Source organism: Aotus nancymaae, unplaced genomic scaffold (genome assembly GCF_030222135.1).
Source record: "Aotus nancymaae isolate 86718 unplaced genomic scaffold, 86718_ANA_hifiasm-v0.15.2.pri h1tg000022l_1, whole genome shotgun sequence".
NCBI classification, from domain to species: domain Eukaryota; kingdom Metazoa; phylum Chordata; class Mammalia; order Primates; family Aotidae; genus Aotus; species Aotus nancymaae.
In genome coordinates this window covers 984,355-1,007,365 of record NW_026988435.1, presented here as the reverse complement: position 1 = coordinate 1,007,365, position 23,011 = coordinate 984,355, and the positions used below count along the sequence as shown (strand labels likewise).

The 23,011-nt window shown below is 39.3% G+C and overlaps 1 protein-coding gene across 1 annotated transcript in view; it reads right to left on the bottom strand.

Annotated features, from left to right (window-relative positions):
- LOC135276329 (uncharacterized) overlaps nt 1-17,101 on the bottom strand; it is a 31,041-nt gene extending 13,940 nt beyond the window's left edge. Inside the window, exons 1-2 of the mRNA XM_064379936.1 lie at nt 16,836-17,101; nt 16,349-16,787 (exon numbers count right to left, since the gene is read on the bottom strand). Of these exons, the coding sequence (XP_064236006.1) occupies nt 16,349-16,787; nt 16,836-17,101 (705 nt within the window). The remainder of the gene's footprint in view (nt 1-16,348; nt 16,788-16,835) is intronic.
- Nucleotides 17,102-23,011: the final 5,910 nt, after the last annotated feature.

Genomic DNA, 23,011 nt, shown 5'->3' with positions numbered 1-23,011 from the left:
TTGAGTGCTTTGGTGCTTAGAAATTTCTTCTGCCAGATACCTTAAATCATCTCTCTCTAGTTCGACATTTCACAGATCACTAGGGCAGGGGCAAAATGCCACTAGTCTTTTTGCTAAAGCATAGCAAGTGCAATCTTTACTCCATTTCATAATAAGTTCTTCATCTCTCTGTGATACCACCTTGGCCTGGACTTTATTGTCCATATTGCTATCAGCATTTTGGTCAAAACCATTCAACACGCCTCTAGGAAGTTTTGAAATTTTTCCACATCTTCCTGTCTTCCTGTGATCCTTCCATGCTTTTCCAACCTCTGCCCATTCCCCAATTACAAAGCCACTTCCACATTTTCAGGTATCTTAATAGCAGTACCGCATTCCTGGTGCAAATTTTTGGTCTTAGTCCATTTTCAGGCTGCTATAAAGAACTATCTGAGACGGAGTAGTTTATGAAGAAAATAGTTTTAATAAACTCAGTTCTGCAGGCTAAACTGGAAGCATTACTGGGAGGCATCAGGACACACAATCATGCTGGAAGGGGAAGGGGCAGCCAGAACCTTCACATGGTGGTAGATGAGAGAGAGCAAGTGAGCGGGAAGGGGCCACACCTTTAAACCAACAGGTCTCTTGAGAACTTTATCATGAGAACAGCAAAGAGGAAGGCCACCCCATGACCCAATCTCTTTATATTAGGGCTTTCCTTCAACATGCAAGGACTTCAGTTTGACATGAAATTTGAGTGGGAACACAGAGCCAAACCATAACAACCTGCATAACTGAAAGATTTTATCCTTTGACCGACATCACCTCATTTTTTCCTCCTCCAGCCGCTGGGAACTACCATTCTATTCTGCTTCCAATAGCAAATATTTTGGATTGTACATATAAATGAGATTATGTAACATTTGTCTTTCTGTGTCTGGTTTATTCCACTTAGCATAATGTTCTCATATGTTGTAAATATAAGAATTTCCATGTTTTTAAAGGCTGAAAATATTCAATTTTGTGTAGACGTAAGCCACGTTTTATCTGTTCATTCATAGATGGACATTGACTTATTTTACAAATCTAGGTTACTCTGAATAATCTCACAATGAACACATGTTTGTCACACTCACTGTATTTTCTCTAGATATAGTCTCAGAAATGGGTATATTCTATGTTCAAGTCACTGAGTAATCTTCATGTTGGTTTCCATAATGAGTGTACTAATTTATACTTTGTTCAAAGCCATACGTGGACACCTTTGAACCACATTTTCAGGTCTATGTTTATGTCTTGAATCCATTTTTACCTGATTTCTGTGTGTCATGTGAGGTGAGGTCCATCTTTTTTCTTCTGCATACGGATGTGCAGTTTTCACTCCACTTGTTGAAGGACTGTCCTTTCTCTATTGTGAGTTCTTGACAACTTGTCAAAGACCAGTTTCTTGTGGAGGAATGTGTTGATTTCCAGATTTCTTGTAATTTTATATTGGATTATGTATCTGTTTTACTGTCAGCATTATATTGTTTTAATTTATGTAGATTTTATTTTGAAATTATAGAATATGATATATTCATCTTTGTTATTTTTGCCCAAATTTACTTTGGCTCCTTGAAGGCTTTTGTATTTTTATATAAAATGGAGATTTTAAAAATATTTTTGTAGAACACTCCATTGAGATTATTTATTTGTTGCATTGGCATATATCTGATATACCTATTTATGGGAACATGTAATATATTGATACATTTGTAAATGTGTAAAGATGAGTTCAGGATTGGTATATCTATCACATTTAACATGAATCTTTTCTTTAGGCTAAGTACATTTGAATGACTGTCTTCTAGCTATTAATGTGCACATTAGATTATTGTTACCTATAGTCACCTTACTGATCTATCAAACATTGAGGTCTTATTTCTTCTATATTACTGTATGATTGTATTCAGTAATCAGCCTCTCTTCATCTCCTTCTCTCTTCCATCCATCCAGGATTCTGGTAACCACAGTCTACTCTCTGTCTTCAGGAGAACCAATTTTTTAGTTTTCATGTAAAAGTAAGAAGATGCAATATTTGTATTTCTTTCTTGACTGATTTAATTTAACATAAACACTTCCAGTTTCATTCATATTGTTGCAAATGACAAGATATCACTTTGATGGCTAAATAATATTCTATTGCATACATGGATTCCATTTTCTCTATCCATTTGGTCACCTATAGACACTGAGGTTGCTTTTATATCTGGATTATTGTGAATAGTGCTGCAAAGAACATGGGAGTGCAAATGTGTTTATGAGGTGGTGATTTATCTTCTTTAGCACATACCCAGAAGAGGATTTGCTCATTCATATGGTATCTCCATTTTTAATTGATTTTTGCGGTCTTCATACTACTTTGCACATAGTGGAAATACAAATACAGTAAACATTATAAAAAGCAGTTTCAGTTTTAAGGTATGATCCAAAAACAAATAGTGTTTGATCATGATTCTCATGGGGTGTCTCTTATGGATCTGGTGGAAGTGCAGAAAGTGTTCTATCCTTGTTCAGAAAATCATGAGTTTGCACCTTTTTCTTTTTGAGGCTGAAAATTGGCATGATTCACGATGCACGCTGTTGTCAGGGTTAAGAACAATACAGCAAAACTCCGATTGAGATGGGAAGGGAGAGAATGAGAGAGAAAGGCCAAGAAGGAGAAAAAGTAAATTTTACAAAAGGAGAAAACTGCTGAATATCAGTGTTGGGTTTTTGGTCATAGACACATCTAAACTGAGTGAGAAACCATGAAGTCAAGGGAAGAGACTAGAACTTGTTCATTTAAAGCATCAGCATATTTCTCAGAGACACCTATTGCCACCACATCACAAGGGTAATGAACTTTTGATTGCCATTAATTATGAGTTCTCAGTAAGTAATAATGTTTTCATTAAATTCAGTAAAACACCAATATGTGTCCATATCACTCATGCACTAACAAACAAAATTTGCTTTTGCATTTATGCCTATCTAAAGACAAAGTGCATTGAGGAGACTTCAGCAGGCTACAGAGATCAGTTTAAGTTTGAGATCACATGGGATAGGTCCTCTTAGTGAAGGCTGGTGTATAAATTAAGAAGATCAAAATTCCTTCTGTGGGAGTAGCATTCTAATTGTGAAGAATTTTTAATTCCTTGAGTTGTAAAACATAATCTCGACAACTGAGTCCATGGATTTTTTACTGCCATGTTGATAAAAAGTATCTAATAAGATTCTTTCAGCGCTTAGGGAAGTTTTTCTCCAAACTTTTTTCCAATATATAATTTTTTCTGGCTAAAGATAATAAAAGGCTGTTTAAAAGATATACTGGAGTGGCAGCTTTGATCTATTGGTGATAGGAGTAAACATAATACGTGAATCCCTTTGAGTGTTTTGCCTCATCCAAATGCAATATGGCAAAGGCAAGTACTAGAGGCAAAATCTCTAAATGTGTTGTTTTCCAGCTACCAAGTCATAGGGCAATAACAGATACATCCTTAACATTGTGATGACTTTAATGTATGAATACCATTCTGTTAAACTTACATGGAAGATTGTGGGAGGTTATAACCATGTGGTACTTAATGTCAGCCATGTCTCACAGAACCTTTTTATAATAGTTCCTTCCCTGGATGTGCTTCACTCAGTTCATGCAAAACCTTGTTGGTAACAGGCTAGAAACACAAAATACAGAAGCTTTTAATCAACTAAAAGAGATGTAGCCTTTTGTCAAGAAATTATATCAAGACATGGAGAACACAGACAGAAGATAAATAAAATACATTCACATCCTCTCAAGGGTGGAAAATGAAGAAAGTCTATGTAAATGTGCCCAAAGGGCTGTATGGCTTGGTGTATGTGCAGGCCTCCATATTCGAGTATTCCCGGGATCTTGTGGTGAGCTGGTCACACCTCATCAAGAATTAACCTCTGCTGTCTTTTCTAAGTTTCCTCAAAGTGTTTATTTAATCTGATAACCATTTTGTCTATAAATTGTAGAGTTGAAATGCAACAAATATTTATTTGAAATAATCTGACATAAATTATCTAAGTAAAATCGATAACTAGATGTATTTCACTCATTTTCATTTAAGATCAGGGGCTAAGCATTGATATATTTTGATAACATCTGTGACTCTCTCTCAGCAGCTTTATCTTCTGAGGATATGATCTGGTATGGCAGTTTTCTTTGCTTCAGTGTTACCTCTTTTTACACTGACTTTCACGTTTATATTTGCCAGGAATATGGGATAAAGGAGTGTTTCTAAGAGTTCCCTAACTTGCCCATTTTGGTGGGTGTTCCAGAATATGTGAGATGCTTTTTCACTTACAAAGCACCCCAAAGCCATGCACTGCCTTACAACATGTTTGTTTCCTAGTTTGACAAGTTAGAAAGTTCTAACAAATACAATCACTTCTGCCAAATGGGCTGATTTTACACCAGATAGAGGACTATGTTCTAAAGGAAGGCTTTTGTTAGCAACAGCAATTTTAGTCATTAACCTAGAATTTTATTATTGAAGTGTGATTCAAGTTGTAAAATTAAAAACAATAAAGTGGAAGAGGGATGGTTGCCCAGCTATCATTTTTAGCTATTTACTCTGAAATCATACTTACACTTTGGAATTTTTATCTAAGAATCAGTCTTATGTTTCCAACTGACTGCCATGAATTTAGAACTGGACTATGTGAATTTAGAACTGGACATGGAGTTTATATAACAAATAATAGTAGGTCAAGGTTCTCAGTGGGAGTGTCTAAATCTCTTGGGTGTACAGGGTCTCCCCTGTTAACATGAAGAATTCATGAGCACAGTCAGTTTCCAGCCATACTTCTCCCTGTCTCACTATCACCACAAACTGTGACCTCACCTGGAACTTGGGTTAATATCCAAATAAGTTATTTTTTAATCTTTATGCCCCCAGATTATTATGTGGGGCTACTTCAGTAGAAAGCTAAAAAGAATATTTGTACTGATTAAACAACATGGAAAATCATAAATATAATGCAAAGCCTAAACATGAGAGGCTCCAGGCCTGGATAATGAAACAGTATATGGGTAATTTCCTTGAACAATTCTACAATGACACACCCAGCATGTCAGCTTCATTCCCCATTTAACTCCTATTATGCAGGGACATGGCAATGACATTTTCAAGGGTCACATAAAGATGTGAAATCTGATGTGAACAGGGGAGGAGATGATTCTGCAATTTTCCTCTGATAGACCAGGAAAGACTGTACAGACCATCTCCCTAATCTCCATGACTGCACCACGTGCCCACATGGACACTAATCCCTAATAGGATAAGAGAACTCCATTGATGTAGCTGAGTATTTTATAATATAAATTACTAGAGACTGGCATTGAGGTTTCATAACTAATTTTTATAACCTAAATTTAATTACACCTGAATTGTTACCTCTTTCTTCAGTGAAAATTTGCTTGCATGATTGAGTTTTAGGAAGATTCCCAATATTCACAACTGAGCTTCCAAGAGTGTATTGAGAGCAAAAACAGGATGAGGGCAGAGGAACCCACCTTTACTGTGTTCACCACTAAACTGAAGTGAACTCAGCAAGATCCATGATCACTGCTGCTTCTCTGCAGAAATCAGGTTTCTTCTTCTCACAATTCCAACACAGACTCTCCCTCTCCTCAAATGTTTGGCCTCCACCTGCTATAAGGTCACTCTCTGTTCTTAGCTTGTTGTCTGAACCACTTTATGAGGGTGGAGTGAGCCATTAAATGAAAATTCTATATCTTCTCAAATTGAATCCTATAGTTGATCATGCATTATTTTTCTGATTATGGGAATTGACTTTTCTTGGCATGTTCCTTACTAGTAATATTCCAAGCCATTTCATTTACATGTTTGATGCTTCATTTTTTGTTGCTATGACACTTTTTCTTCTATTGAGTCTTCCCACTAGCATTATAACATGATCTGGTATCCAGGCTCAGTTGTCATTAATAAACACATATGTTAAAAGCTATGTATTCTTTTTACAGCAGACATAATTTTCTCTTTTATGGGGATGAACACACATTGCTGAGCTACCCCCACTCATGAGAATATATGCATAAGTATGATATTTTCATTTATTTGACTAATACATTCTATCATTCTTCCTTCAAATTTTTTACCCTGAGAAGGCCTGGACAAACTCTTCTGCATCTGTTCACACCATAAGCTCAGAAACCACACGGTGAGTAAAAGATCACCAGGTTCTGGATATTGGGTCCAGTTCTTCCCTTCCAGTGTCCCACAGCACCTCAGCCCACTGTCCAGGTTCTATCAAGAAAGTTCAGCTCCTGCACAGTAAAGGAAACAATTGAGTGAGGAGAGAATCTGCAGATGATAGACCATATCTGAAAACTATTCATATGACAGGGGATTACTATCAAGCACATAAAATCAACTCAACTGAACTGAAAATAATAAGATGATTAATAACAGGTGAATAATATGAATATCCTTCTCATCCAAAGAATAAATGAAAAAGGGTAGACAGATAGATAAGTATATATGCATACATATATTGCTAGAAATCACTAATATTCAAAAAATGTAAATTCACAATAAGAGGTCTTTCATCTTTCATTTTTGCCTGAAACCCAGAAAAGCAATAAAATAAAATAAAATAAACAACAGAAGCTGGCCAGGATGCATAGAAAGATAAACTCTTATAGACCACTGGTGGAAGTGTAAATTAGTACAGCCATCATGAGAGAAACAGAACTACCATGTAATTCAGCAATCCAACTGCTGAGTATATATCTATGTAAATAATTAAAGTAAAAATCTAATATTGAAGAGATACCTGTACACTCGTGTTTCTTGCAGCATTATTCACAATAGCTAACATATGAAATCAACACATGTGTCCATCAACAGATGAACAGATAAATAAAATGTGGTATATTTACACAATGGAATATTACTCAGCCTTAGAAATGGAATTCTGTTGTTTGAAGCAACATGGATGGAACTGGACACAATTAGGTTGAGTGAAACCAGCCAGACACAGAAAATTAAATACCGCATTTTCTCAATGTTACATGGAAGTTGAAGAAAGCTGATCATCTGACTGTAAATAGTAGAGTAGTGGTTACGAGATGCCAGGAATGAGAAGAGACTGAGAGACAAGAAGAGGTTTGTTAACAAACACACGAATACAGGTAGACATGAGGGATGTGCTCTTGTGTCTGACTGCACAGTAGGTCGACTCCAGTTAACAATACATAGTACATTTTATGTCTACAGGTAGCTAGATAGAGGATTTTGTATGCTACCTACACAAAGAAATGTTAGTGTCTAATCTGGTGAATTTGCCCGTTGTTCTGATTTTGTCATACTATATGGCACACATGTATAGAAATGTCACGCTGTACCCCATAAATATAAACAGTTATTGTGTGCCAACTCTAAAAAATTATTTAATTAAAAAGAATTTTATTGGCCTTATTACAAATGATTCAACACACAGCCAGGAATAATAACATTTTTCTTTGACATATTGAATTTTCTAACAATGTAGTTACATTCATCTGAACCAAAGCACGTATTTGATCATGGTAAGAATAGACAGACTTATGTGCATAATAATATATTTTAATTTTAGGCTTCTACTTAATACTATCAGTGCAAATACTTTTAAAACAAGTAAGTAAAAAAAAAATAAAGTTGAGGAAATGTGTGTGTGGTGTGTGATGTGTGAGTTTTTTCTTGTACACTGCCCTGTCCATGGTGGATGTGTGGTGCGTGTGTCTGTGTCTGTGTGTGTTTAATGTGCTTGGGGTTCACTGTGATTCTAGGGTCTGTAGTCCTGTGTATTTCACAAAACTGGGAACATTCTTAGCCATCATTTTATTAAGTACTGTCTTTGTATCTACAATTTCTACTTTTCAGGTTTAAAAAGTACATATACTATACCTTTTGTTATTAATGTTTACTTTCTTCACTCTCTTTTCCTTTGCCATTTACTTTGTGAAATTTCTAGTGACATTTTAAGGGCATGGTTGCATTTAAAAGCTGAGCCAGCTCTAATGAGGGGTGTGCCCAAAGCTTGCTCAAGGTTTATACTGCATTGCTTTTGATTTCTTGTGCATTTCCATTTGATTCCTTCTTAGTATTTTTATCCCTCAGTTTCCTGTCTAGTCCTGCATTATGTCCACAGTTTCTGTAAGAGATTTTTACATATGAATTACAGTTGCTTTACATACCTTATTTAATTAGATAGTTCTAATATTTGTATCATTTATGAATCTCATTCCAATTATTTGTTAATTGAGAATTTGATATTTCTCACTAATATATGTAATAATTGTTGTTGATAACCAGACCTGTTGGGTTGGACAGTTAATGTTGGCTTATTATTTCATTTTATGAATTTTCTGCCTATATTTCAGCACACTCTATCTTTTCTGGGCCTTTATTGTGGAAGTGTCTGTGAATCTTCTCAGAGCTACATTTGACATTTACTTTTGCAGCTGACATCAGAGTTGAAGTCTGTTCTTTTAGGTCCACCAGAGACTTCAGATCCTCCCATGACACCTTGTTTTTCTTTCCTGCTTGGCTTTGCCTCTTCACCTTGTCCCCTCCAGGGAATCGCTCTCAGCTCCTTCAGGTGGATTAAAATGGTATATTTAACTGACAATTGTGAAATTGATGGAAGGTGGTAGAATAATAAAAGATGTTCTGAACTTTCACGGGTCCACATTTCCACGAAGGCATTGTGATCCTTGGTCTGGGTGTGAGCTTCGAGTGTTTCTCCAGGTGAGATGTTGGTCTGTGTGTTCTTGTTCCTTTTTCCCTGGGTGGAGTCCTCTTTTTTTCCCCACTTGTTCCCTCCCGCAGCTCCAACATTCTCTTTTTGTGTTATCATCTTCCAGATTTGCTGATCTGACCTTCCGATTAAGGTTCTGGTTAAATAAGAAAGAGAGGGGAGATACTTCTCAATGGAACTTAGGTGAAGACCTCTTTTCCCATCTCAGTTCCTAAGGGGTTTCTCCGGTGCCCCTAAGATGCTGGTTTTGGTGGCTTGCCCCTGCTGAGTAATTTCTTAGTTCTGTAGTGGGGATGAAGGAGGTGGGTCTAAATGCATTTCACAGTGTGGGCTCCTTTTCTCTCCCAGACAGACACATTGGGACAGAAATATGTTTTCGATGGTCCTGATTTTGGGGAAAAAGGATTCAGGAGGATAGGAAAGCTCTTCAGTGTGTTGTCCCTGAGAAATTCACACTACAACATGTTTACTACACTTGACTTTGAGTAATCTAATACATATGTATGTTTTTATCTTGTAATAGCTACATTTGATATTCCAGACTCTGCCCCAGTTCAGCTCTCTATAGGAAGTTGCCTCTCCCTAGATTTCAGACTTGATGTTTATCTTAAAACTTCCAGTATTTAAAGTATTTTTTTAATTAGGAAAATTCCCTTTTCTGTATTTATCTATTATTGTTGATGTTATTGTTGTAAAAAAAGTAAAATATATTCCTCATCTATGTACATTTCAAAGGTGAGTTGTAGATTTTTTTTTTTTTGTCACGTGCCAGAGTAATAAAAGAATGCTAATATTGTTAAGCTGCTTAGTAGAAAAACAAATTATGGTAAATTTGTTTGCTGGACTACTACCCATCATTTCTAATAAATAAATGCCAAACAAATAAGGATATATAGTATGTTCTTTCATTTTTATACATTTTGGTAAATAAAAATATGTCTAAAGTTATAAAATAAAGATTAGTAGTTGCCTGGGGAAAATGGTGGAGGAAGGGAAGGGGAAAGGAGCAGGAATATAGCAGAACAAGAGGAAATGTTGAGAAGAATTCACTTGTCCACTCTCTTAATAATGCTGGCAGTTACATCATGTTAATTCATTGTACATTTTTAATATGTAAAATTTATTATCTTTCAATTAAGCCTCATAAAATGTATTACAAGAAAACAGATGGAAACTTAGACAAGGAAGGAGTAATAGAAAGATAGAAAAAATATGTTAAATGTTAATATGCCTGGACCCTAGTTCTCCTCTTTTTTTCAGGTGAGTGCTGGAGGGCAGCAACATCACACATGCTCTTACTACAGAAACTTGGTTCTGAAAACCACACTAGAAACATCCAGCTTTATCCTGGAGTTGGTTTAGGGAGCGGCAGACCCAGTGATGAGGAGCACAGGGCCAGATATCAGGGTCCTCCCCTTCCCCTCTTTTGAAGTGCCTGCTCAGAGGCTCTGTGGGAGGCTTTGCTTCCCAGCCTGTTAAGATGGCCGTCCTGCAGCTTCAACCCTTTATCAGAAATAAAGTTGCCTTTCTGAGTTTGTAAATTGGGCGATTCTTCAGTTAACAGCACAAGCTGGTGGGAACAGTTACATGGCAATTCCATACATGTCTGGAGGACAGGTGTGGCCATGAATAGGGTAAGAACTCCTGGGGACTGCACACCCCACACTTTAATGGAATTTTCCTTCAGAAACTTCTGGGTTCTCAAGATGAGAATTCAAACAGATTCCCTCATGGCTCTGTCATCAGGAGAACTATTTTCTGATTAATACAGAGAAAAAGTACTCCAAGATCTCTATTCTGTGTGAGGGGAGGGATTCTTTTCCATCCCAGGCAGCTTCATCTTAGCCTTCCTGTGTCACAAAAAGGGGTGTAATTAATAAAACACTGGGGTGAGATTCAAGAGAATAATCTGTGGATGCTGCAGCCAGGAGGGGGAGTAGAGGATGGAGGAGAATCAGCTGAACCACTGGAGACCCCTCGTAAAGGGCGCGGCACAGAGAAGAAACAGCAAGACAACATTGGAATTAGATTTCAAGAAAATATCCTGCTCCCCTGCCCATCATATCACCTCCTCACCAACATGATTAATCTGGATTAAAGAGAAAAGTGTAGCAATGCACAGACTCTGTCCGAGGACTAGAACTTAGGGAAACCAAAACTGCCTTTGGTTTCCCTAATTTCTGGTCCTCTGACAGAGTCTATGCATTGAAACGTCAAGGACAGTGAAGCGATCTAAAGCCTCTGAGACCAACAGCTTCAGAATCAAGGTCACGGCCCCTCCCTCAATGGCCTCTCATGGGGCATCTCCCGGGTTCCTAGGTGAGAACAGGCAAAAACAAAGTGAAGACGCTTTCCAAATCTCCGGTAGCACTGAGTTTGTTTTAGCTCTGTTTGGGGAAGGAAAAACCAGTAACAACGGAAAGCATAAGCAGGACGAGGGTCAGAGTTGGAAGTACTTCTCTTTGACAGGACACTAGGAAGGAGGGCAAATTTGAGGCTCATTACTGTGTAAATATGCCACTGTGAGTGTATGGTGGGGGTGGGGGGCTTTGAGATATATGGTCTATGCGAAATTTATCATCTAATGTAACCTTCAACCACAGAATCCTAAAAAAAAGAGGCTGCCCCAAAGTCTCCATCAGTTCCTGGACTCACCATGTGTCTGGACCGTATCAGTGCATCAGCAGCTCCAGGGAAGGGGCTCTCTGGTAGCTTTAGTGATTCCTTGCTTGCTGTGCTAAGGTCTCCCTATAGATTATGTTGGGTTTTCTAAGGCCTATTTCCTAATTTAAGAGGTTGTGTGAGAAGCAATTGCTGTCACTGAGGAGCATTCTGAGCCAGAGCGCAAGCGCTTCATACTGGGCTTGAGAAGTTGGGAGAATGCTCTGTGAGCCCAGACAGGAACTTACCTGCAGGGCAGGAGCTGAGCTGCAGGGGGCGCTCAGGATGCACAGGACCCAGCCCTGCAGCAGGTGCACAGGAGGAGGGGAGGGGTTTCCTCTCAAGAACTGAATATTCCTTATTTCAAAGCAATAATGACATAAAAGTTAAATAAGTATTTAGCAAGCACTGGTGTGTCTTTAAGTATTCTCTTGTATATGTAGCCTATACCCAACTCAAAAAATTTAATGCAAACCACATTTAAAAGGAGAAATGTCTAGGCCTTTCAAATTTATTTATAGTTAGGAATTGAGAGTGGTTTTATTAATTCAATGAGTGTTACTATCAGGAGACACACTCATCCCAGAAGTCAGATGTGCAGAGGGCAAGGCCCAGGAAATGCTCAGGTTGTCAGTGTGCCATAGTAACAAGGAATCACACTGAGGACTATGCCCTGTGAGACCCTGGGTTTCTCTGAGAGGGATTCTGTCTTCCTGGACTTCTGAGCATGCCAGAGGACAAATATCATGAAACAAAGTTCAGGGCAGGGTGCTCAGCATCCCACTGCGGTGTGGTCCAGGTGTCACCTCTCTTCTTCCTCAGGCTGGTGTGGCTTGAGCTATTAAATACCTGCCTCATGAATATGCAAATGCACTGATGTCTACCTAGGTAAATACAGGTCTGTCCTTGCCCAGAAAGCATCACACAACGACCACATCCCTCCCCTACAGAAACCCCAGAGCACAGCACCTCACCATGGACTGGACCTGGAGGAGCCTCCTCTTGGTGGCAGCAGCTACAGGTAAGAGAATCCTCAGTTCCAGAGCCAATGTGGGAACTGGGTCCAGTCCAGAGAGATCTCATCTACTCCTGTCTCCTCTCCACAGCTGTCCACTCCCAGGTGCAGCTGGTGCAGTCTGGGGCTGAGGTGAAGAAGCCTGGGGCCTCTGTGAAGGTCTCCTGCAAGGCTTCTGGATACACCTTCACCAGCTACTACATGCACTGGGTGCGACAGGCCCCTGGACAAGTGCTTGAGTGGATGGGATGGATCAACACTAACACTGGTGGCACAAGCTATGCACAGAAGTTCCAGGGCAGAGTCACCATGACCAGGGACATGTCCACGAGCACAGCCTACATGGAGCTGAGCAGCCTGAGATCTGAGGACACGGCCGTGTATTACTGTATGAGAGACACAGTGTGAAAACCACATCCTGAGAGAGTCAGAAACCCCTGGGAGGAGGCAGCTGTGCTGGCATGGAGGGGATGACAGGGGTTATTAGATTGGAGACTTTCTTAGAAAATTACATTAAGTCATTAAAGAAAAGAACAATATAAATATGAATTTGAAAAATTTTAGTTATTTGAGAGATTTTTCATACAACATTCATTCTAAGAGCAAATTTCAGGGATTCGAGAATGAATAAAATTTATAAAGCTGATATAGAACTTCCTCTGAATGTATACTTGTAAATATCAGTTTCTGAATCAGTGTTGTAAATATTTTGGAAGACAAACACAAGTTCACATTTTAACTCTACTTTTATCTCTATAAAAAATGCCAAAAAGTATCTCATTTTATGCATGTGCCACTGAATTCTCCACCGTAAATCCATGATAGTTCTTAGCTTTCCACATTCATATTTCCATTTATCCTTATGGGAATTCTGTGTTTTAACCATTCTAGTAGGTGAGTAATGGCATCTAATTTTTGTTTAAATGCACGCGTCCCAAATAAAAAATTAATATTTAACAATCTTATATAGATTTGGTGAGATGCTCCTCCTGATAGTTGGTTTATATTTGACTGCATTGTTTTCTTTTGATTAGTTGTAAGTTTACTTGCATATTGATTATAAAATCATTTAACAAATTGAAAGAATTTATGTAACAAATATGTAACTTGAAAGTATTTTCTCCAAGCCTGTGGTTGCCTTTTATGCCCTTATCAGTGTGTATTGCAGAAAAATATGTGTGTGCCTGCACAAATTTAAATTAAAGACATGTAAAATTTTATTCATTCATAGATCATGTCTTTGGCATTATGTCTGAAATCTCATTATAAAACACACTAATGGTGAATTTTTTCCCTGTCTCTAATCTCAGGCCACAATCAACTCATTCGTGTTTAAACTTCACCTACTTGATTGGAGGACTATCCACCTAAGATATTTGGAATGCTTCTGTAAGGAGATGTGTTCTTCTTCCCATTATTCTTTATTTAATTATCTATTAATATCCATATTGGTTTATGGATGTGTATTTCATACTCTGGAGAAGATCCATGCTACATTATTCATTTTATTGTTGAAGCCACCACAGCTTTACCAGGCGCTGGGAGCTCATTTAGTTTGGATCCTGCATCCTTACAGCACACCTCATCCTTTGGTTTTTGAACACTTCCCTGCTTCCTGGTATTACAATAAATTCTAAGCTTGTTTTCTATATTACCTTTTTCGTGCATAGAATCAGCCATTTTCCCAAAGATTGCTTGTTTCTGATGTTAAAGAATAGTATTAAAATTTTAAAAATGGTGACACTGGGGATGTCTGTTGTTAATGTGGTTTAAGGACTTGTAGAACCTCTCAAGCAACTGGCCTAGTAAATGTGCATGTTTACATGAACCCATGTTTATGGACACATCAAAACTATGTGTCTAATCTTCTGTAATTTTATTACATTAAAATGTGAACACACTGGTCTCTCCCCCTAACTATGTCACCACATGGACCTTTCTAGCCTTCCTTCCTTGATGTCCATAAATACCCACTGCAAAGCGAGGAACCCCATCCCACCATATGCCATTGTGTTACTTGGCTGCACAGTTTCAGGACACAGGCATAGCAATATCAGAAATGTAAAGCTGTACCCTTCTTGGAAACATGTTCAACTATTAGAATAGAGTGCTTATGTGCAGTTTCTTTACACTTTAAACTTGTAGAATTTCCTCATTTTCAAAGTTCCTTAGGTCAGCAACTTAATTTTCCACTTTCTTCAGTGAAGTCATTTTAATTACACTGTAAAATTTTGATTATAGTTTTGGCTTTTATAGAATTTATTTGAAATTCTATAAAAGCCAAAACTATAGTCAAGTAAACATATAGAGCATATCCCAAGAATTCAGAGAGTGAGTATAAAATAAGTTAAAAGGGCACTGTTTGAGAAGAGTAAAACTATTTTCAGTAATATGCAATGGTTGAAACATGAAATGATTAATTTGTCTAAGCTCATAATTTGTGATGGAAAACATAAACCTAAATATATACCATTTAAAAAATTCACATCCTACATTTCAGAATACATTTACCATTTTAAAGAACACATTCAAACGTTGAAAGAACTCTAACTACATGAGCATTTGTAGTCAATATGTTAGAACTCTCCACGAATCAGAGCACAGCCTGTGTAGATTTTGTAATTCCCATATGCAGACCGCTGTTCCTTAGAGACTGAGGCAGGCAATGCTGTCAAAAATTACTGGGACAGCTGAGATCAAGGAACATTCCCAAGCTAGAGTTGACACCAAATAATGCTGAAGTGAATTACATTATAGTATAAATATATTCATGTTTTCTTTTCTTTTTCTTTTCTTTTTTTTTTTTTTTTGAGATGGAGTTTCACTCTTGTTACCCAGGCTGGAGTGCAATGGTGCGATCTCTGCTCACCGCAACCTCCGCCTCCTGTCATGTTTTCTTATATTAGTGATATTTCAATACTTCATGACACCAAGCCCACTGTTATTTCATACCTAACACATACCTTATAATCTGTCCCTATATATCCAAGATTCAACTAAATTAGCCATTCCAAAGGAGTAAAGTGATGAACTCTCTGTTTCTGTTTATATTGCCAATCAGTGTGTTTTAGTGATATTACTAAAGTAATTAGGAAGAAAAATGAAGACTATATCCAGAAAAGGCCTTCAAATGCAGATCCTACGTCGACACTTCTTACTTCAAAAGAACAATCCTGAGCTTGCTCTTTGAAATGTCAGTCATGACCCAAAATCACTGTAATCCCCTGAGTGCCTCCAAGAAATACAGAATCACAGGCTCACTCTGACACACGAATTGCAGCCTGTGTTTTAACAAGAATCCTAAGTGTATGAAATACACTTAAGTTTGAGGACACCAGTGTAGCCCCTCAAGGGGACCTCAGGACGGGAAGGCTAGGGTCCCTCCAGTCCTAGGTGTGCCGCAGGACCAAAGGCCCTTGGAGGAGTTTGATTTTAGGTGTGTTGCACCTGTCTTCTTTCCTGAGGAGTGACCGGCCTCGGGATGGAAAGGAGATTAGGCCACCTGCAGGTGGCAGCCAGACCCCACTACACTGAGGCTTTAGAAACCACCAGCAAAACAAAGAACGCCCCGCAGCCCCCGAACTGAGCCAAAGGCAGATCCGCACCAGAAGGTAGGCGGACTACAGAGAAACCGCGCTTGAGTGCACTGCCCACACTCGTGTCAGCATGTCGCACCCACACACACGCACACACTCATCAACACACTCAGAAAGATACACGCACACACGCACTCACACCCACACACAGAAAGACACACGGAGACATCCAACACTCGCACGGAAACACACACTGCCAGGCAGCTCCTGAGGCAGCGGCGTTCTGCTCTCTGCTTGGAAGCCCCTCGGAGAGAGAGCGGCCCCGCGGCAGGCAGGCAGGCCGTACCTGGAAATCCCAGCCGGGAGGGCTTTCAACGAGGGGCACCTTCGCACCGTCTGGGCAGGCCTGAAGCATCCTGGGGACTCCTGGAGATCTCCCTGGGCATCCTTGAAGCCCCTTCGGACCATCTCTCAGCCTGGTTCGGCCTGCCGGATTCCTAAAATCTCGGGACCATGGCATGATCCCGCGGAGAGGGAGGGCTGTTGACAAACGCCGGGGCACTGCCACATCGGGCCCCTGCTTGCCGAAGACGCTCAGACCGTTCCCCAGGCAACGGCGGCGGTTACTGTGACGCGAGCCCCGGCTCAGCGCTGGCGCTTGCCTCAGGCTGCTTGCGCATGCGCATTCGCGTGGCCGGCTTGGGCGCCGCAACGTTGGCGCTGTCCAGCTGCTGCCGTACAGGTGCACGGGGGAGGAGGTGCCAGGGGCGGCTCTGGGAAGGGGGCTGCGCGCCACAAGAAGCGCTGGACCCCGACAGTCCTGACCTCAGTACCTCCTTGAGCCGGCTTTCCTCTTCGGGTCGAGTGGGGGAAGAGCGCGCTTCCGACCTTGAGGTGCACACTCGGGACTGCTCTTCCCATTGGATTTCGGATCGGATGGCGTGGGCAGCGATCGGGTCCCAAGAAGCTGGAGATCCAGTTTGATGAGGTGTGGCGGGGGTCGCTGGACCACAGAAACATACCTGAGACCCTCGGGGAGGGTGTCAGAAGAACGTTCCCTGGCTCCATGAGCTGACTGCCCCTCCTTGATCTGAGCCATACACCACGGGGCCCTCCCTTGGTCTCCAAGCTCAGGGACTCCTGCTTCTCAGCACTGCTGTCTAGACATGGAGGGAACAACCACAGAGAGGAGAGCCCATTGTAAAGCTGAGGTGGCGACCCCTGTAACTGGCCTCCTGTGGGGGCAGATCAGGTGGACAGGGTGTCTCGGAAGTTCTCTGGCGCCAATAAAAGCATGAGACGGATGTGCAGGCATGCAGCTGAGAACCCCCGAGAAAGACAAGCACAGGCAGATTGCACCTGTGACCACAGGAGGGCCTGTGCCGGAGTCCAAGACTCCTTCAGGAATTACTGCCTGAGGAGCCAGGAGGGTGCAACCAAGTGCAAACCGCCCCAACCCCCACCCTGGGATCACTACCCACCACCTGGCCTGCATCCAGCCACCCCCTAGTCTAGTCAATCTCAGTCTCCTTAGCTCCATGCAATCCCTGGCAACCAACAGGTTCACTGCTGATAAAACCTGTAGGTCCTACAGCAAAAAGACTTCAATCAATCTCGTGTTAATATTAGTCCTGGTAAAAACCTACAGCTTTTGTTCTATAGCAAAAAGGCCTTAATCAATCGCATATTTAAAAGAAAATTAGTAAGACACAGTAGATACTCATATAAGTTCAAATAATAAGAGGATCACAAAATTAGCTGGGCATGGTGATGGGCACCCATAATTCCATCTACTTGGGATACTGAGGCAGGAGAATCACTCGAACCTGGAAGGCGGAGGTTTTGGTAAGCCTGGATCACATCATTGAACTCCAGCGTGGGAAACCAAAGTGAAACTCCTTCTCAAAAAAATAAAAAATAAAAAAAGAAGGAACCTCCAGTACAATGTGTAAAAATGGCAAGAGCTGAGCTCCCTGCTTGATTTTCAGTCTTGTGAGGAAAGCACTCAGATGTTTACTTGTAAGTATAATGTTAGATTTAAATTTTTTTGTAGTATAGATTTTATCAGATTGAGGAAGTTCTCTTTAATTCTTATTTTACTAATAGATTTTAAAAATCACAAATGAATATTCAATTCAATTTTTTAAAATAATATTTTTCATTTGTTTTGTCAGTCATATGGTGATTTTCATTTATTCTATTAATATGGTGAAATGTTTATTGAATTTTTAATTTTTAACTTATTTTGAGACAGGTTTTTACTCTGTTACCCAGGCTGCAGTGCTGTGGCACAATCATAGCTTACTGTAAACTCTAATGCCTGGGAATAAGGGATCCTCCCACCTCAGCCTCCAGAATAGCTGGGACTATGAGCATGCACCGCCACATCCAGCTATTTTTTTTAATTTTTATTTTCACTAGAGACAGGATTTCACTATGTTGCCTAGACTGGTCTCAAAGTCCTGAGCGCAAGCGATCTTCCAGCCTCAGCCTCACAAAATTCTGGAATTACAGGCATGAGCCACCATGCTCAGCTTTTAATTTTTAATTTTTATTTGTACATAGTAGGTCTGTATATTTATGGGGCACATGAAATATTTTCTTATAGGCATACAATGTGTACTAATCATATCAGGATTAACTGGGTATCCACTATCTTAAGCATTTCTTATTTCTTAGTGTCAGAAACATTTCAATTGTACTCTTCATTTTTCTAAAATGTACAATTTATTGTTGACTATAGTCACCCTGTGGTGCTTTCAAACACCGAGCCTTAGTCATTCTATCTAACTATATCCTTGTACCCATTAACCATCTGCTTACCACCCCTGCTACCCTTCTTAGCCTCTGGTAACCATCCTTCCACTCGCTGTCTCTGTGAGTTCAATTGTTTTACTTTTTAGCTCCCACAAGTAAGTAGGACACGTGAAGTTTGTCTTTCTGTGCCTTGTTTATTTCACTTAAGATGGTGTTCGATTTCATCCATGTTGTTGGAAATGACAGAATCTCATTCTTTTTATGGTTGAATAGTACTCCATTGTGTGTATCTACCACATTTTCTTTGTCCATTCGTCTGTGGATGGACACTTAGGTTGCTTCCAAATCTTGGCTATTGTGAATAGTGATGCAATAAGCATGGGAGTGTAGATATCTCTTCCATGTACTAATTTATTTCTTTTGGGTATATGCCTAGCATTGGGATTGCTGGATCATATGGTAGTTCTATTTAGTTTTTTGAGGTACATCCATATTGTTATCCATACTAATTCACATTCCCATCAACAGTGTAAGAGGGTTCCTTTTTTTTCTACATTCTCACCAGCATTTGTTATTGCCTGTCTTTTGGGTAAAAACCACTTTAACTCAAGTGAGATAATATCATTGTAGGTTTGATTGGAATTTCTTTAATGGTCAATGAGTGTTGAACAGTTTTTTATATACCTGCTTTCCATTGTATGTCTTCTTTTGGGAAATGTCTATTCCAATCAGGTGTCAGTTTTTAAATTGGATTATTAGATTTTTTCCTATTGAGCTGTTTGAGCTTCTTACATATTCTGAGTATTATTCCCTATCAGGTGGATAGTTTGCAAATATTTTCTCCCATTTAGTGGGTTTCTCCTCACTTTGTTGATTGCATTCTTTACTGTGCAGAAGTTTTAAAATTTGATATGATCCTATTTGTCCATTTTTGCTTTGGTTTCCTGTGCTTGTGGAATATTATCTAAGAAATATTTGCCCAAGTCAGTGTCCTGGAGAGTTTTCCTGTTTCTTTTTAGTAAGTTTATAGTTTCACGACTTAGATTTATGTCTTTTATCCATTTTATTTGATTTTTATACATGGTGAGAGATAGGAGTCTTTTCATTCTTCTACATATGAATATCCAGTTTTCCTAGTACCATTTATCAAAGAGACTCTTCTTACCCGAACTGTATGCTCTTGGCAACTTTGTCAAAAATGAGTTCACTGTACACCTCTGAATTTGTTTCTGGGTTTTGTAGTCTGTTCCATTGGTCTGTGTGTCTGTTTTCATGCCAGTACCATGTTGTTTTGGTTCTTGTAGCTCTATATTATAATTTGAAGTCAAGTAATGTGATTTCTTCAGAGTATCCAGAATACTCAGCATTTCTTAGAATATTCTGGGTCTCCTGTGGGTACATGTAAATTTTAGGATATTGTTTCTGTTTCTGTGGAGAATGTCATTGGTATTTTGATAGAGATTGAGTTGAATATGTACATTGCTTTTGGCGGTATGAACATTTTAATGATATTGATTCTTTCAATTCATGAACATGGAATCTTTTTTTTGCTGTCCGCTTCAATTTCTTGCTTAATATTTTATAGTTTATCATTTATTGTTTTTTAGTGCTAAAATAATCTTGGATTTCTAGAATAAGTGCCAACTGTTTTAACCTATTATGTTTTTAAATACAAATGAACTGTATTTGATAATGTTTTGTTATGATTAAAACAAAAACTTTATGCACTATGATTTCTTCTAAATGAAATTCTAGAAAATGTAGAGCTATAGCAACTGAAAACAGATGAGATGTTTTCTGGGTTGAGGGGTGAGGGTTATGAATGGACTGAATAGAGTTTTGAGGGAAAGCTTTAGGAATGTCAGAAATGTTCTACATGGTGATCGTGATGGTGATCACATTACTATGCACATTTGTTAAGGTTCATCAAATTGTTCACATAAAGTTGTCGCATTTTATTACATGTAAATTATTCCTCAACAAAGCTAGCCAATTAACATATATAGATTTTTAGTAGAAAAAGCAAGTTGAGAATGTATTTTTTTGTTTGTTTGTTTGTCCATTTGCTTCTTTTTGAGATGGAGATTCACTCTTGTCACCCAGGCTGGAGTGCAATGGCACAATCTTGGCTCCCTGCAACCTCTGCCTCCCAGGTTCAAGTGAATCTCCTGTCTCAGCCTCTCGAGTAGCTGGGGTTACAGGCACCTGCCACCACGCCATTATTTTCTTTGTATTTTCAGTACAGACAGGGTTTCACCATGTTGGCCAGGCTGGTCTAGAATTTCTGACCTCAGATGATCTGCCTGCCTCAGCCTCCCAAAGTGCTGGGATTACAGGCATAAGCCACCACACCCAGCCATGTATGTGTTATTAAATTTAATACCTCTACATTTGTGCATATAAAAGTTTTTTTTAATGTTTGGAATCATAAAAATTGTAAAAAAGAAAGGGGATGGGAAGTGGGTAATAGTCAAATGGAATATTATCTTTTATTTCAGTAGTTCAGTTGTTAAGAAAAGTTTATTTGCACGCTCACTAGTTGTACAATTAAAATTAAATTTAATTATGGCAGTGCAAAATAATTTTTGCAGCTATGCACATAACAGAAACTACTGTATAATTTACTCTTTTTGTGTTGTCTTTGCCGGGTTTTTGTTGTTGTTGTTGTTGTCAGTTTTTGTTTGTTTGTTTGTTTATTTGTTTTAAGACCATCTCACTCTGTCACCAGTCTGGAGTGCATGGTGCACTCATGGCTCACTGCAACCTCTGCCTCCTGGGTTCAAGGGATTCTCTTGCTTCAGCCTCTCAAGTAGCTGAGGTTACAGGCCCATGTCACCATGCCCAGCTAATTTTTGTATTTAGTAGATACAGGGTTTCACCATGTTGGTCAGGTTTTCTCGAACTTCTGACCTCAGGTGGTCTACCTGCCTGGACTTAACAAAGTGCTGGGATTACAGGCGTGAGTCACCATGCCTGGCCTGTCAGGTGTTTATATTGACGTTATATCTGACTTCATAAAATACATTGGAAAAAATTCCCCCCGTTCTGTTTTGTAGAGAGTTTGTGTACATTTTTCTTTATCTACTTGTTGATAGAATTCAATAGTGAAATCAGCAGGGCCTGAAGATTTCTTCTTGGAAAGATTTTTGATTACATTTTCTTCAACAGATATATGACCATTTAGATTGCCTATTTCCCATTGTATCATTTTACAATTTGATTTTTACAATGAAATTTATTTATTTTCAAACTTGTTGGCAAAAAGTTATTTCAAATTAATTGGCAAAATGTGTGTATTATAATTTTGATATATATATGTGGTCTGCAGTAATATTCTTTCATTTCTGCTCTAAGCAATTTGTGTTTTGGGTGTTTTTATTAGTCTAACTAGGTTCTGATCAATCTTTGCAAAGCAGCAAATTTTAGTTTATTTAATTTTCTCTAAGACCTGGGGGATTCTGCTTTTTTTTGTTTGTTTGTTTGTTGAAATGGATCTTCCCTCTGTCACCCAGGCTAGAGGGCAGTGGCATGATTTCAGCTCACTGCAGACTCTGTCTCCCTGGTTCAAGTGATTCTCCTGCCTCAACCTCCTGAGCAGCTCTGATTACAGGCGCCCACCACCATACCCAACCAATTTGTGTATACTTAGTAGAGACACGGTTTCACTATGTTGGCCAGGCTGGTCTCAAACTCCTGATCTCAGGTGATCCACCTGCCTTGGTCTCCTAAAATGCTGGGATTACAGACATGAGCCAGCTTGCCTGGCCATGCTTTCTGCTTCTATCATAATTTTATCATTTTTGTTTGTCTCCTGAGATTTCTGTCTTTTTTACTCATTGTATATGCATATTTTCCTTTATGTCTCTGCACATTTATGAAGCTGTTTTAAAATCTCTTAGTAGCTTGGGCTCAGTGGCTCACACCTGTAATTTCAGCCCTTTGGAGGCTAAGGCAGGAGAATTGTTTGAGCTCAGGAGTCCAAGACCAACCCAACCAACATGGTGCAACCCTGTCTGTACCAAAAATACAAAAATTAGCCAGGCATAGTGGCTCATGCCTGTAATCCCAGCACTTTAGGAGGCCAAGGCAGGCAGATCAGGAGGTCAGGAGGTTAAGACTAGATTGGCCAACATGGTGAAAGCCCTTTTCTACAAAATCTACAAAAATTAGCCGGGCATGGTAGTGCATGCCTATAGTCCTACCTACTCAGGAGTCTGAGGCTGGAGAATTGCTTGAGCCTGGATGATGGAGG